Source organism: Strongylocentrotus purpuratus, unplaced genomic scaffold (genome assembly GCF_000002235.5).
Source record: "Strongylocentrotus purpuratus isolate Spur 01 unplaced genomic scaffold, Spur_5.0 spur5_scaffold_1, whole genome shotgun sequence".
Classification (NCBI taxonomy): Eukaryota; Metazoa; Echinodermata; class Echinoidea; order Camarodonta; family Strongylocentrotidae; genus Strongylocentrotus; species Strongylocentrotus purpuratus.
Window position 1 is genome coordinate 36,945,324 of NW_022145594.1, and position 13,784 is coordinate 36,959,107.

Consider the following 13,784-nt stretch of genomic DNA (forward strand, 5'->3'; position numbering starts at 1 on the left):
ATACCTTTGCACTGTCTTTCAAAACTCAATGCTTTCAGATTGTGAAACTTTACTGCAACCACCCTACAATAATCCTTCCTTTTATCTTATGTTGATAATGAACAAACATGTATATATTTTGATGTTTTTTAAAAGAGAGTGAAATCAATGAAATGAAATAAAAGCTCTCCAAACTTGAATCTCAGGGTTTCTGAGACAAAACAAATACATGTACCATTGAAAATGTCCTATAAAATAAAATGCTTGCTGATCGCCTAAAAGAAATTTTAGTTGCTGTATAGAGTCTGTCTTTACATGAGTGAATCCTCATTTTAACAAAATATATAATTTTCCTTTTGCTATTTAAAGAAAGTGAAAGTTGCTGCTTTCACTTTATTTGATCACAATGATAACAACAACAACAACAACAAATGTTTTGTATCCCCTAATGATATACATGGACTGTAAATGCTAAAGCTTATGTAACGGAATCAAACAATAAATCTGAAGTTTCTATAACTTATCAGGCCTAAAATTTTAATATTTTTAGGGCAAGGCCACTTTTCTGAAGGGCACATTCCTATATTACAGCACAAATAGGAAGAATTGGAAAGGGCTGAAAAAATCTCCAAGGCCAATGAGAGGGGCATTGAGGCCAATCAAAGGGGCATCCACGGCCATGGCCTTGGTGGCCTTGGATTAATTTGAGCCCTGATTTATTCACCATTGCCATAAATGTAAACCTCAAATAGTTTCAGCAGTCTTTTCCCCAATCTAATGTGTATCATATCTTTCTTCATAATAGAAAAAGAAATAAGTTCATTCTTTTCTGCCTGACATAATTTCTTTTTTGCATATTTTCATTAACTTGCCTAACAATTTGCATGCTGTATGTTTTTTGTTTTGTGATATCTTGTCTCTTTCAATCTGAATGGGCAAACATCCAAACAGGACTAGAAACAGATTTATAAAGAATTAAATAATTAAAAACTAGCTCAAATTACTAAAAATGAATATGCATTAGTCTGTGCATTTACATCGTAAAGTCTATAAGCTTGCTTTACCCACGGTATTATACTAAAATGGGTGTTTGTAGTGTAAGTACGGTAGGTTTTAGATTCAATTTTTCAAATTCTCCTAATTTATATGAAATAAAAACAAATACAGTCAAACCTATCTGATAAGGCCATCCACAGGAAAAACAAAATGTGGCCACTACAGACAGGTGGCCTTTCTAGATGGGTTCTTCAACACGCATTCAGGGGCGTCGCCAAGGGGGAGGGGGGTGTGTGAGGGGTGCGACACCCCTCCACCTGTCAGGATATTGTCGGTAAAATTGCGCTGCCGTCAGGAAAAAAGAGAAAAGGGGGAGGGGAAAAAAGAGAGGGAAAGGGAAAGAAAAGAAAAAAGAAAAGGAAAAGAAAAGAAAGACAGGAAAAGAAAGGAAAGAAAGGAAAAGAAAGGAAAGATAAGAGAAGAAAGAAAGAGAAAAAAGAAAAAGAGGGAGGAGAGGAAAGAAAGGAAAAGAAAGAAAAGGCGGAAAAAGACAAAAAAGAGTAAAAGGGAAACAAAAGAAACGGGGGTGAATACACAGCAAGACGCAAGCCAAATACACAAAGGTGTGACTGAGGCATTAGAGACCGGTTTTTCAGAACATTCAATTGTACAGCAATAAACTTGAGAGAACAATAGAGGATTTGGGAGTTTAAATTCAGTGTGGTTGAACCACTTACCGGTGGCAAGAAACAAGAAAAGACCTTGAGGCGATAGGAAGGGTAAGAATACGGTACAACTGTCAACAAAGACCACCAAAGGGGAAAAGAAAACGACGGCCTTTAGAGACCGGTTTTTCAGAACGTTCACTTGCACAGCAATAAACATATTTATGGCAACCGTTCTAACATTTATTCCTATTTCTTGATATCAAGAATTACCATTGCTTTACTACAGAAAAATCAATAAATGTTAAAACCGCTTGCCATAAATACGCAGCAAGACGCAAGCCAAATACACAAAGGTGTGACTGAGGCATTAGAGACCGGTTTTTCGGAACATTCAATTGTACAGCAATAAACTTGAGAGAACAATAGAGGATTTGGGAGTTTAAATTCAGTGTGGTTGAACCACTTACCGGTGGCAAGAAACAAGGAAAGAACTTGAGGCGATAGGAAGGGTAAGAATACAGTACAACTGTCAACAAAGACCACCAAAGGGGAAAAGAAAATGACGGCCTTTAGAGACCGGTTTTTCAGAACGTTCACTTGCACAGCAATAAACTTGAGAGAACAATTGAGGATGAGGGAGGTTAAAGTCAGTGTGGTTGAACCAGTTAACGGTGGCGAGAAACATAGGAAAGACCTTGAGGCAATAGAGTGGGTAAGAAAGGTCATATGCTTGGAAAGGTTTGATATCAGAAGTAATGATTAAGTCTGTCTCGGGCCAAAGAAGCAGCAAGGCAGACAGTTTGGGAAAGCAAAGTCAAGAGGCGAGAAGGAACTGAAAGGAAAGACTCTGAAGCAATAGGAAGGCTAATAATACAGTCCGACCTGTCCAGAAGAGGAATAGATAAGTGACCTTTATCGATAGGTTCATCTAAACGCGTATTTATTTAAGTTTGTGTCGCTATGGAATCTCCAAGAATATAGACTCATGCTGGTTTTGAGAAACTGGCCTGTAGTTACTTCCCATGAAATAAGATCACCTTATCCCTGCCACAGCACTAATGTCCTTCTGCAAGGCATCGATCTAGAGTTGTCGCTATCCACCCAGGTGATGTAAATGGACACTTGTATGATATTCCTTGAAATCCTCTGTGCATTGATGATGGTTGATGGTGCTGAAACCAGGATGATAATTTCCAAAGCTCCTAGGAAGCACATAGGAATGTTGTACACAATGTAGCATGAGCTACACAAGAATGCAATATGATGATAATTTCCAAAGCTCTTTGAAAGCACATTGGGACGTTGAATCACACTATAGCATGAGCACAAGAATGCAATATTATCCATGTTATTTGTCTTCTTTCTCTTATCAGACCAAGTCATTACCAGGAGAGGCGATGGATCCCGAGTTTGAAGATGGCGAGGCAGCTACCTCTAAGATGCTTGGCATGGAGTCTGTCACCCCTATGGAAGGAGTGGTAGAGGCCAGTGTGCTAGAATCAGATGTAAGTATCTATCTAGACAATTCTATTCCGAGGCGCACAAGAAAAATAGAAAGAATAAGAGAGTTTGGATGAGTGTGGTTGTGCAAGTACAGGGTATTGTTGAAAAAGATGAGATTTCAGCTTGGATTTAAAGGTCTCTAAGGAAGTTTTGATTCTCAAATTAAATGGTAAATTATTCCAAAGAGAAGATGCTGCAGCTGAAAAGACCCTTTCACCACAGGCACTCAGGTCATGGGGATCTTAAGAAGATGCTGGTGTGATGATCTTAGACTACCAGCTGGTGTATAAGGCATAACAAGGTTTCGTAAATAGTTTGGAATAGTTTGGATTTACAGCCTTCCATGTTGGGTATGGTACCATTGATATTGTTTGAGTAATGAACGTCCAAAAATTCTTTGTCCTTCAAATGCTAGCACTTTAGCCTCACCATCATCGTCCTTATCATCAGTATCCTAATCATCGTCATCATCATCTTTATGACCTTCATCATTATGCCGTATAATGTATAATTTGGTTTGATCATCTTTTCTCACCAAGCAGGCCAGAGTGACGACCGACTCTGCGGACATGCCTCAGTTCCAGATGGCTACCGTCGAGAGGATCGATTTGTTCAGCGCCCCTGCAGTCTCCGAGGTGCACTCCCTCCACGCCCCTGGACCCCCACCTCAGGGCCAGGGCCAGATGAAAATCATGTGTATAGACGAAGACGACTTCCACTTCGATACTGAACCGGTAAGATATCTATAATAATAATAATAATATGGATATTTATATCGCGCCAGGATCCGCCGGGCTCTGACGCTCATGGCGCTGTACATATTAAAATCACGAACATATCACTTTCTTAACTCAAGTAAAGGTAAACTACAGCAACACAAATTGTTACGCCACAATTATAATTGTCACAATTAAATAGCACTGTTTAGAAAGATAAATATGTGGTAGACAAAATGCTTTGTTGACATGATCCTAACAAATGATAACTTTTTTTCAATGAAGTTTAGTTATCACATCCAAAGGATATTATGTCTTTGGAAGAAGACAATCCAATATTTGGCAGGTAAGTTTACCATGGTTGATTAAACACTAGGCTTTATATACACATAGTTTTTAACTACAAAAAGTAAAAGTCGTCAACAGGATTCTCTCAAATAGTTAGCATTTTGGGGGTCATTTTAGTTATGTATGAAGAACATCATGTATATGGGCAAGGCAAACTTCCGATCCAACAACAAACTGGCTACTATCTATCCTCTATCTCTTTCTCTCTCTCTCTCTTTCTCTCTCTCTCTCTCTCTCTTTCTCTCTCTATAGTCACGTAACCTCCAAAATATGTTAGTGTGTGTTTTAAGTTCATGCTCAATCCATGTAGTATATTTGTTGCTCTTTATTTAAACAATACAGATTTCAGGTCTTTTTACTAATTTATTCCCTTCTTTATTTTCATACTTTATTCTTAGTTGTATATGTGGTTGTTTGAGCTGTGCACCTTTTTATGCCTCCGTTACGAAGTAGCCGGAGGCATTATGTTTTCGGGTTGTCCGTCCGTACGTACGTCTGTACGTACGTACGTCCCGTTCTCGTAATCGCGTTATCTCAAGAACCGACGGATGGATTCCTACCAAACTTTGGTCATGTATGTAACTTGTAGAGCCAATGAACTGATTAGATATTGGGGTCACGAGGTCAAAGGTCACAGGGCTCATTATGTATGTAAAAATAGCTTGTGATCATGTTATCTCAAGAACCAATTGATGGATTCCCGCCAAACTTAGGTCATGTATGTATCTTGCAGAGCCAATGAATTGATTAGATTTTGGGGTCATGAGGTCAAGGTCAAAGGTCATGGGGCTCATGTGTGCAAAAATGGCTTGTGATTGCATTATCATTAGAACCGATGGATGGATTACCATCAAACTCAAGACATGTATGTATTTTGCATTTGGGGTCATGAGTTCAAAGATCGAAGGGTCATACATGTATATGAGAAATAGCTTGTAATCATGATATTCTGAGATCCTGTTAATGGATTACAACCGAACTTGAATTTGAAATATTTATTCCGTTATGGTTTGTAAAATTGCTCTATGATGGAGGCATCACTTTCGACTGCGCGCAGTCGAAGTTCCATCGGCTCCGGAAGTAAGTCGAAATGCATCATTTTACCTAAAAGTCAATTCTGCATTTTGCTCCAAGATTGATAGACTGTTTCATGCTTTTGTCCTTGTTTGAGCTTGATATGTGTGTTTGTGTTGCATTCATCATCGTTTGGTTTCGCAAAGAGTTCAAACCGTCCAATCACTTGAGGTATTGCGGGTCATGTGACTTTGTGACGTTCAGTATCTTAGGCTGGGAGACAATTTAATTTTAAGACAATTATGGACAATGATTTAAAATGTTCCACTAAAAATAGAATGTAAAGGTTTATTTGGATATTTCTTTAGTACTTACACTATTTAAAGTGATTTATTATAAAGGATTTATAGTTACATTTAGATATTATTATACTACAGGGTAATATATACCGTAATTAACGTTGTATCAACCGCCCTCGTGTATTAACCGCACCCCTCTTTTTCGCCCTAAAAAAAAAAAAAAAAAAAATTGCTGACTTTTTTTTTTGCCGACTTAAAAAACAGTAGAGGGCCTAGGATAGAACCTTGTGGTACGCCGTGTAATAGAAGAAAAATTGGAGGAATTATTATTATAAACTACAAATTGAAATCTATCAGAAAGATTACTTTCAAACCAAGATGACAGACAAATTTGAGTGTTGTTCTAGTTTCCGAGTGGTGAGTCAACACACCGATTACTGAGCTGGGAGACATTGCCAGGCATATAGCGCTAGGTGGAGGGGCATAAATCGAAGAAAAAAAATTTCGGCGGCAAAAAGGTGTGGTTAATACACCGTTAATTACGGTATTCTATTGCACTGATAGAGGGAGACTTCAAATTCTCCAAAAGAAATATCCAAAATAAGACCACTAAAACATTGCACTTTCATTTTGTAGAGTGCAGTTCTATTATAACAGTGACTTTCAGATTACTTAATCCGAAATCAGGGGGATTCCCTAACTTTGCATGAGCACAGATGTATTTTAATGATAAAGTAAAAAGAAAAAGAAAGAGAATAAAACATGAACAAAAATAGAAAAATAAAATATCAACCAAGTTTGGGATCAAAGCTTGGTATAAAAATCTATCCATCCATGCACTGATTTTTTTCACAAGTCACTTCAAAGGACTTGACATTATCTCAAGAGGTTGTAGGTTTAGGATTGTTTACGATACCACCAACACAAGACCTTATCAGCAGAAAGATCATTCATTCCAGACTGCCGCTCCATCCACGGGAGTAGATGTAGGAGCCGGTAGGATGAGAGCATACAGAATTATTTTGGAATTCTGCAGAGAAAGAAGAATTATTGCATTTGTATAGCTAATAACTTTAGTAATACGATTTTAGAATAGTATTCAAATATCTATCAACACATTCAGAAGTCAGAAACTTTGCCATCTTATGCCAATTAAGTGAGACCAATGATGCGAACATCTGTGAAAGATTATTCAATTAAGCTTTTAGGTCTTCTTTAATAACATAGGGGCTGGGTGTGCAGGAAAGGAGTACAGAAAAATAGTTCATAGATCTCTTCTACATTCTCGTAAGGAATGATAGGCAGGGATAAACCCTGTCTTTCAGCATAAATACACCTACCATATTCTTTGGGGTGAGGTTTCCTTTAACCCTTTTCCCTTCAAAATTGGGTTTAACCAAGGGAGTTAGCCGAGGTCTGAATTTTTGTTTGTTAAATTTGATCTTAGACCTAGAATCGGGTTTAACTGAATAAGTAGAAAACGGAGCACAATATGCATAGCTATGGCCTTCTGGCTTTTAACAGAAGACGTAGATGGTACGCTATACTGCTGATAAGGTCTTATGTCACTCTCTTGTATCATGTATAAGCTACACCAACATACGTCAGCATCACCACATCAAGAGGCACTGCTATACATTCTAAAAAGTCCACACAAATTTATTCATTAAGGTGATATAAACATCTGCCAAAATCATAGCTGACAAAGGAAGTTCAAAGGTCATATCCTGTTCTATTCTATGGCGGGCAAGGTTTCAGGATCAACCTATATATTACTTTTAATACAACCTTGCATAATGTGGAAGGGTCGATATACTGACATGATAGCAATTTACCCTTTAGCTGCAATGCTGCAATCTGTTTCATTATACACCGTATTGCTGAAAGAATCACTTTCTACATCTATAAATCTGTGCAGATGCATAAAGGCTTATTGATTACATGTAGAATAAATCTGCAATATTACTTACCATGGCAATAAGGCTATGCTGTCGATAAGGTATAAATTATTCATAAACAATCTTCACAGGGCTCAACACTAATGTGGGTTTGGGACAAGCAGGGATGTGTCCTTTATGAAGATCGAAATGATACATCTTTATTTCTCCCAAACCCTCCATAAAACATTAATTAAACATTAATAAATAGAAGAGATGAAACGTGATACTGGTCCTGTTAACCAAACCCTGAAATTTTTCACCCTGGAGACTACTATTTGAAGTAGAGATGTCAAGGTCAAGTGGATTCGTCGCTGGACTGTGAATCACATGGTTCGCGGTTTGGCCCCACTGCGGCACATATATCCTTTGGCAAGATATTAATCTGCATTTGCCACTCTCCACCCAGGTGTAGTAAATGGGTATCCTGTAGGGAGAATTTCCTTGAATGCTTGAGCGCCTTCTCATGGTAGCTAGGCTAAAGGCGGGTTAATAATATGATATAAGGGCCCTCTGGGAGAACAGTATTTATACTGATAAGGCTGTAAACAAGACACGTTATTATTATTATGTATATTACCAGATTCATCTGGTTCTGTGGTCATTGGTGAAGGCTCATATACGAGAGGTCCTGGGTTCAAATCTTGCTCGGTGCTTACATCCTTGGACTAGGTGTTTCACCCACATTTGTCCCTCTTGACCCAGGTTTATTCAAATGGCAATGCTGGGATAGTAACAATTGCAGGGCCCGTTGGAAGAACATTATGAATACCAACGTGGCTATCATGCTGGGTAAAAAAAGAAAAGAAAAATTAAGATAAAAAAAGAACCAAATGAAATTAAATGAATGAAACAGAGGCCTAAGTTATGAACATCCGATACTTTGCTCCAAGACATCCAAGAAAGAACAAATGTATGAGGTACTGGTTAACAATACAAGATGGCTGCCCTTCAAATTTCAGACTTATAAGAAGGGTATTTCCAATTTGACAATGTGAAAGATAAATCATGTTGTCATATATAAACTAAGCTTTTACATGTTCATGATATGATTGTCTCCATTTTTTCAATGTTAAGCGTGTGTGTTGCCTGTGTGTGTGGCATTATGCAGCCGTCTTTATATCAATGTTACATTCATGTTTTCCTCTTTTCCTGAGCAAAATACTATTAATTTACATATTTTGAGTAGTGCCCCAAGAGTAAAGGTACTTGGGAGAAAAACAGAAATTAGGGATATATTTGAGAGTGTGACAAATGGGAGAGTTATTCGTCACCACATCACAATTCACTGACATAAATGCCAATTTGAGATTCGCACAGATGTAGTGATCTCACATTTTAAACATCCATAACTTTCTTATTATATATTGGTCCCATTTATATCAAACATTTTCAATTCTGTCTCTCAGATTTTTCTGCTTTTATTTAAATGAACTTATTTCAAAGATTGGATTGCCCTTCACGAGACAATTTAACATACATTTAGAATAAAGTTCTTAATATATATATGTGCAATTTAATTTATTTCATTTCTAAATTTTGTTAAAATGTAAGCTTTGCTTAGATGTACATGTACTTCTGCATTATATGCAATTACATGTATGTAGTATCAAGAAAAGGGTAATTCTAATCTTATAATAATTTTAACATTATTAATCGCCAGGTGATTTCCATTTGTTTTGATATACTTAAGAAAATAATGTGATCAAATGTAATTCTAACATTTTAAGAATATTGCAGTTATCTTTAACTTGTTGACATAACATTTTAAATTTTAAATATGAGGAACGTGAGTTTATTTCTTTGAATTGAACTGTTTCAGAATGCAGAATGTGTATCTTGTAATTGTTTGGCACAAAATAACATCTTAACTAAAGGGCACTACTTTCTTTTAGTAAATTCAGCTCACCTTTTACTAACATGTTCTTTATTTTTGGTTACATTATTCAGAAGTGTTATTTTTGTTATATGAATGTATAGCAAAGAATCATTGTGTTGCCATTTGTGACTGCTTCATTTCATGGAAGAATGCCATAAGTAGAATCCATGATTAATTCTTGATATCGATTGGAATTAATATTGTGCTATCTACCGCAACGAGTGATAGTTTCAGGTATATCTTATTATGAGGTTTCTATAAAGATATAACTAGGAACAAGACATTGAAAAACTATTTATGATCATATATATTATGTTGCCCTTAAATATTTGAATGATTTTCCCTCTTTCATAAAATGTTTGTGAGAAATGTTATTCTTGATAAGTAAAGATTATATCTTCTCAAAACTTTACTGATAGGGCATCCTATTTTCAATTCAGACATCCAAATTTAGTCTTGGCTCTAAAAGTTTGAGTGCTACAATGTACTTGTAGACATGTGAATCTGACATTTCATGACGTGAAGCTGTTTTCATCCATGAAAAATATATGTACAGGGTGTATTTATGCTAAACCTTTATTTCTTGGGCAAAATCTACGCGTTTTCACCTGTCACCTGACCACATGTCACACTCAACCCAGGTGATGTCAATGGGTACCTGGCAGGAATTATTTTTTTGAAATGCCAGAGCGCCTTAATGGCAGCACAGCTAAAGCCGGGTAATAATCTCCAAGTTCGGAAGCGCTTAGTGATTGTAATACGCGCTATATAAAGACTGAGTACTATTACAATATACATGTGTTGTTTTCTTCTTTGTGGTTTTTTTGTTTTGTTCTTATGTTCCTAGTTTCCCCTGGTTTTTTCTGTGAGAAAGGCCCAAGGGTCGTAGGAACTCAACATTCCTTTTATGTCCATCCAGGCAACTTCAGGAAGAGCAGGAGGGGAATTTGAATCATTTTTTCTTATTTTAGATCTCATGTCTTCATTACAGTAGTGTGTCTTTTGAATGCTAAATAGAGAATAATAATAACCGTTATTTATTGCACTCTTTTACAGCCTGAAGACCATGGGCCATTCAATGAACTTGATCAGCTTCAGAAGAAGTCAGCACACATGGCAGTATTCATACACTATCTCATATCCAACAGTGACCCCTCAAGTCTGGTAAGTTGAAAAGCCATCCACAGGCTAAACCACTGGTCGCGTCTTATATTTTCGTACCACAGCGAGCCCAGATTCCAGTTTGAACTCCTTTCCATACATAACAAGCTATGAAAGCTTGCAAAGAGGTCACAAACAATTAGACTTTGGTTATTTATTGCTTTGCCTCACTATTTATAAAGGCAAACAAACTAAAGAAATACTGAGATTCGAACCCTGAAGTCTACTCCAAAGTTCTTAGACTCCTTACCGATTGCGTTTTATGTAGGTTGTCTTTTCAAACTAAAACGTTTTTGTTTGTGTTAATGTTACATTAACACAAACAAAAACGTTTTAGTACAGTACAGTACCTAAGATATCTAGTAGTATATCACTGTGTATTATGTATTGAGTATATGTTTTTATTTGTTGTTGTTGTAATTTTTACCATGTATTGTCACTCGCCTACAGGGCTCCTTTGAAAAGCAGGCCTTGTGGCTCTGAAAGGACTACCCTGTTTTTTAAAGAAGACTGAATAAATAAATACATGAATAAATAAGTTGAGCTAACAATGAGTTTATGAAAGTTTGATTTGTATAATTACTTTCACCCTATTAACAACCCTACCGGATTCCATGTGCGCATGCGCTGGTTTCCTTTGCGAGTGCGCATGCCCAGGTTTCCTTCGCGAACACAATGTGGGCGCGCTATGGTACAAAATAATAAGACTCCCCCCGGTCAGACCTCCCTGATTATATAATGATGACTGTGATAATAAATCCCTCCCAAATGGGCCATGTTCGTTATGTAACCAAATTAAACGCCTACGTCCTTGTGAAGTGCGTCGAAACAAACGTGTTTTATTCACCTGTTACAAATAATTGTTTCTGTAATAGTCAAAATGCTAATAGCATGCATTACCTGTTATGTAGGGCAATCAATCATGTTTGTCCAACCTAGCAACAAGTAATGTTGCAATTTGCATTCTTATTATTGAAATGCAAGGATATATAACGGGTGAATGCAATATCCCGTTGCTGGGTAAATGTGTATAAATATTTATACATTTTGAAAATCGTCTATTACTTGGATCCTTGTTATTTATTTGGAAAATGAATACCGGTAGACCTTTTTACTAATGTATTTCAGTTTATCCAGACATGACTAGCCGTGTTGACGCGATGGCAATTTTGGTTGGCATAAGGTCGTGTTTAGTGCTAGTCAGCGTAAATATGGTAAAGGTCGGCGAAGTGACCGTCTGAACGATAGTAGTCTTAGCTTCGTCGACCTTTACGCCGACTGATAATACTCCTGGAGTTTTCCAAGAGAAACGCGCTAACACGACTGGAGGGTTGTGTAGTTGACCGTGAGGATGCTCTCACTTGGCACTCTGAGTATCTGTGACCTTTCACATGGGTTGTTTGTTTACAATCTAAAATGAACATTAGATTCCGCGCAGTTAAGAGGCCGACCCTGGGTTGAGGTCGACTAGTGCGGGTCCAACCACTTCCGGAAGTTACGCGAGTGAGTCCAAGTAACAGAGTATGAAAAACTAATGGTGTAATTCAAATATTTATGGAATATTTATTGCTGCAGGAAAAAACCTGCGCCGACCAGGAAGCCCCGTTGAACATGGCTATCGTCTCCCAAACCCCTCGCTATCAACTATTTTTTAATGTGCATAGCATTTTTATGGATGGAATTCCCTGTTTAGTTGTTACTTTGTGGGACAATCCTCTGGCATCCTTTTACTCGTCAAGATTAACTTTTGTTTAGAATGTATGCATAAACAGGTCTATTGGGAAATAATTTTATTGCTGCAAAAAACGTGAGGTCTGACCACTTGTTATTCTTATCTTTGAGAGCTGACCAAGCCTATAGAACACGAAGAAGAGGAAGACAAAGAGGAATTAGAGGGAGGAGGAGGAGGGAAGCAGGGAGGGAGAAAGTAAGAGAGGAAGAGAAAGAGAAGGAAAATAAAATAAAAGAATTTTAGATTAGCAATTTTCTTGACTCACATTTGATTAATCATCATGTATAATAATGTATAATTCATTTCTTCCCTCTTTGCATTTGTTTTGATATACAGTTTTTCTACCTAGTAACAGATTCATATGCCAATGGTAATTTGAGGGATATGAAGAAATGGGTCTACGACATCTTTTCAACTTTCTTGGGAAGTGCAGGGGTAAGTAGGGGACATTCCTGAATTCATACTAGCCAATTAGAAGGGTTGAGTAAATCAAGTAAAAAGGATAGTGACAGAAATCGTATGATGAATATATTACTGTTTTTACCAGGAGATACCGGGCTATTTGAGGTCTTAATACGGACGGGGGGGGGGGGGGGGGGGGAGGGGGGGGGGCATTATACCCCCCCCCTTAGATCTCGGCCTACGGAGGTCCAATTAATGTGGAAATTAGCATGGTGATAGATTGAAGTATTTTTAATAAGATGGTTAGTTTATTTTTGTTAATGTTTTTTTAAAAATTAATATTTTGATGACAATATGCATTTTTTTCTTCAAAAATGCGTGATTTTAAATATTGCATGGGCAGATTTGATTTGAAATTGCTGTTTTAGTTGAGTAATAACATTAATCAATTGAAATATAATATTTTCTAATACAATCATACAAATAAACATACACACACACAGGTACAAATATGTTTGCTACAAGTTGTTTTCATATGAAACTATAGTTTGTACAATATTTTGTGGGTGAAAAGCGTCAGTTTCGTTTATACAGTGCGTCTCAGAAAAAATGAAACCGAGAATTATCAATGTTTTATCACAACTTAGTCACATTTATAATTAATAAATGACACATATTTGTAAAGCTTAGATCTTCCTCTTTCATTTGATGCAACTTATATGATGCATATTTTACGCATGAGTGAAGAAGAGAGGCAACCAGAAAGTCATTTGGCGGACGGTATCTGAATTTCAAAGATAAAATCACATTTCTAGAAGGTTGAGTTTTTGCCCTTCATATGACACCTCAATCAGGAAAAATGAGCAAGGAATGACAAAGTTCTGTTTGTTTAAAGTAGTGCTTGCATTTCCATAATTTTATCAAACGAATTCGTTTTCACTGGCTACCTGCCGTAGCAACAAGCAGAATCGACAACAGACTTGTTTCGTTGACAATCAGCCATGCATGGAGTCTTTTGTTTTGTTTTTTCTGGGACGCACTGTATTTATAATTACCAATTTCTTATGTATTATACTGTTTTTAACTTCTTATGTATTTCATTATGTGAATAAAAAAATAATTGGCCAATACTAAACAAATATAATCATGA

The 13,784-nt window shown here is 36.9% G+C and overlaps 1 protein-coding gene across 1 annotated transcript in view; it reads left to right on the forward strand.

Annotated features, from left to right (window-relative positions):
- Positions 1–2,752: 2,752 nt before the first annotated feature.
- LOC100890655 (rho guanine nucleotide exchange factor 11) overlaps positions 2,753–13,784 on the forward strand; it is a 28,632-nt gene continuing 17,600 nt past the window's right edge. The window contains exons 1-4 of the mRNA XM_030978754.1: positions 2,753–3,148; positions 3,689–3,880; positions 10,396–10,503; positions 12,569–12,667. Coding sequence (XP_030834614.1) covers positions 2,882–3,148; positions 3,689–3,880; positions 10,396–10,503; positions 12,569–12,667 — 666 coding nt within the window. The 5' untranslated portion in view covers positions 2,753–2,881. The remainder of the gene's footprint in view (positions 3,149–3,688; positions 3,881–10,395; positions 10,504–12,568; positions 12,668–13,784) is intronic.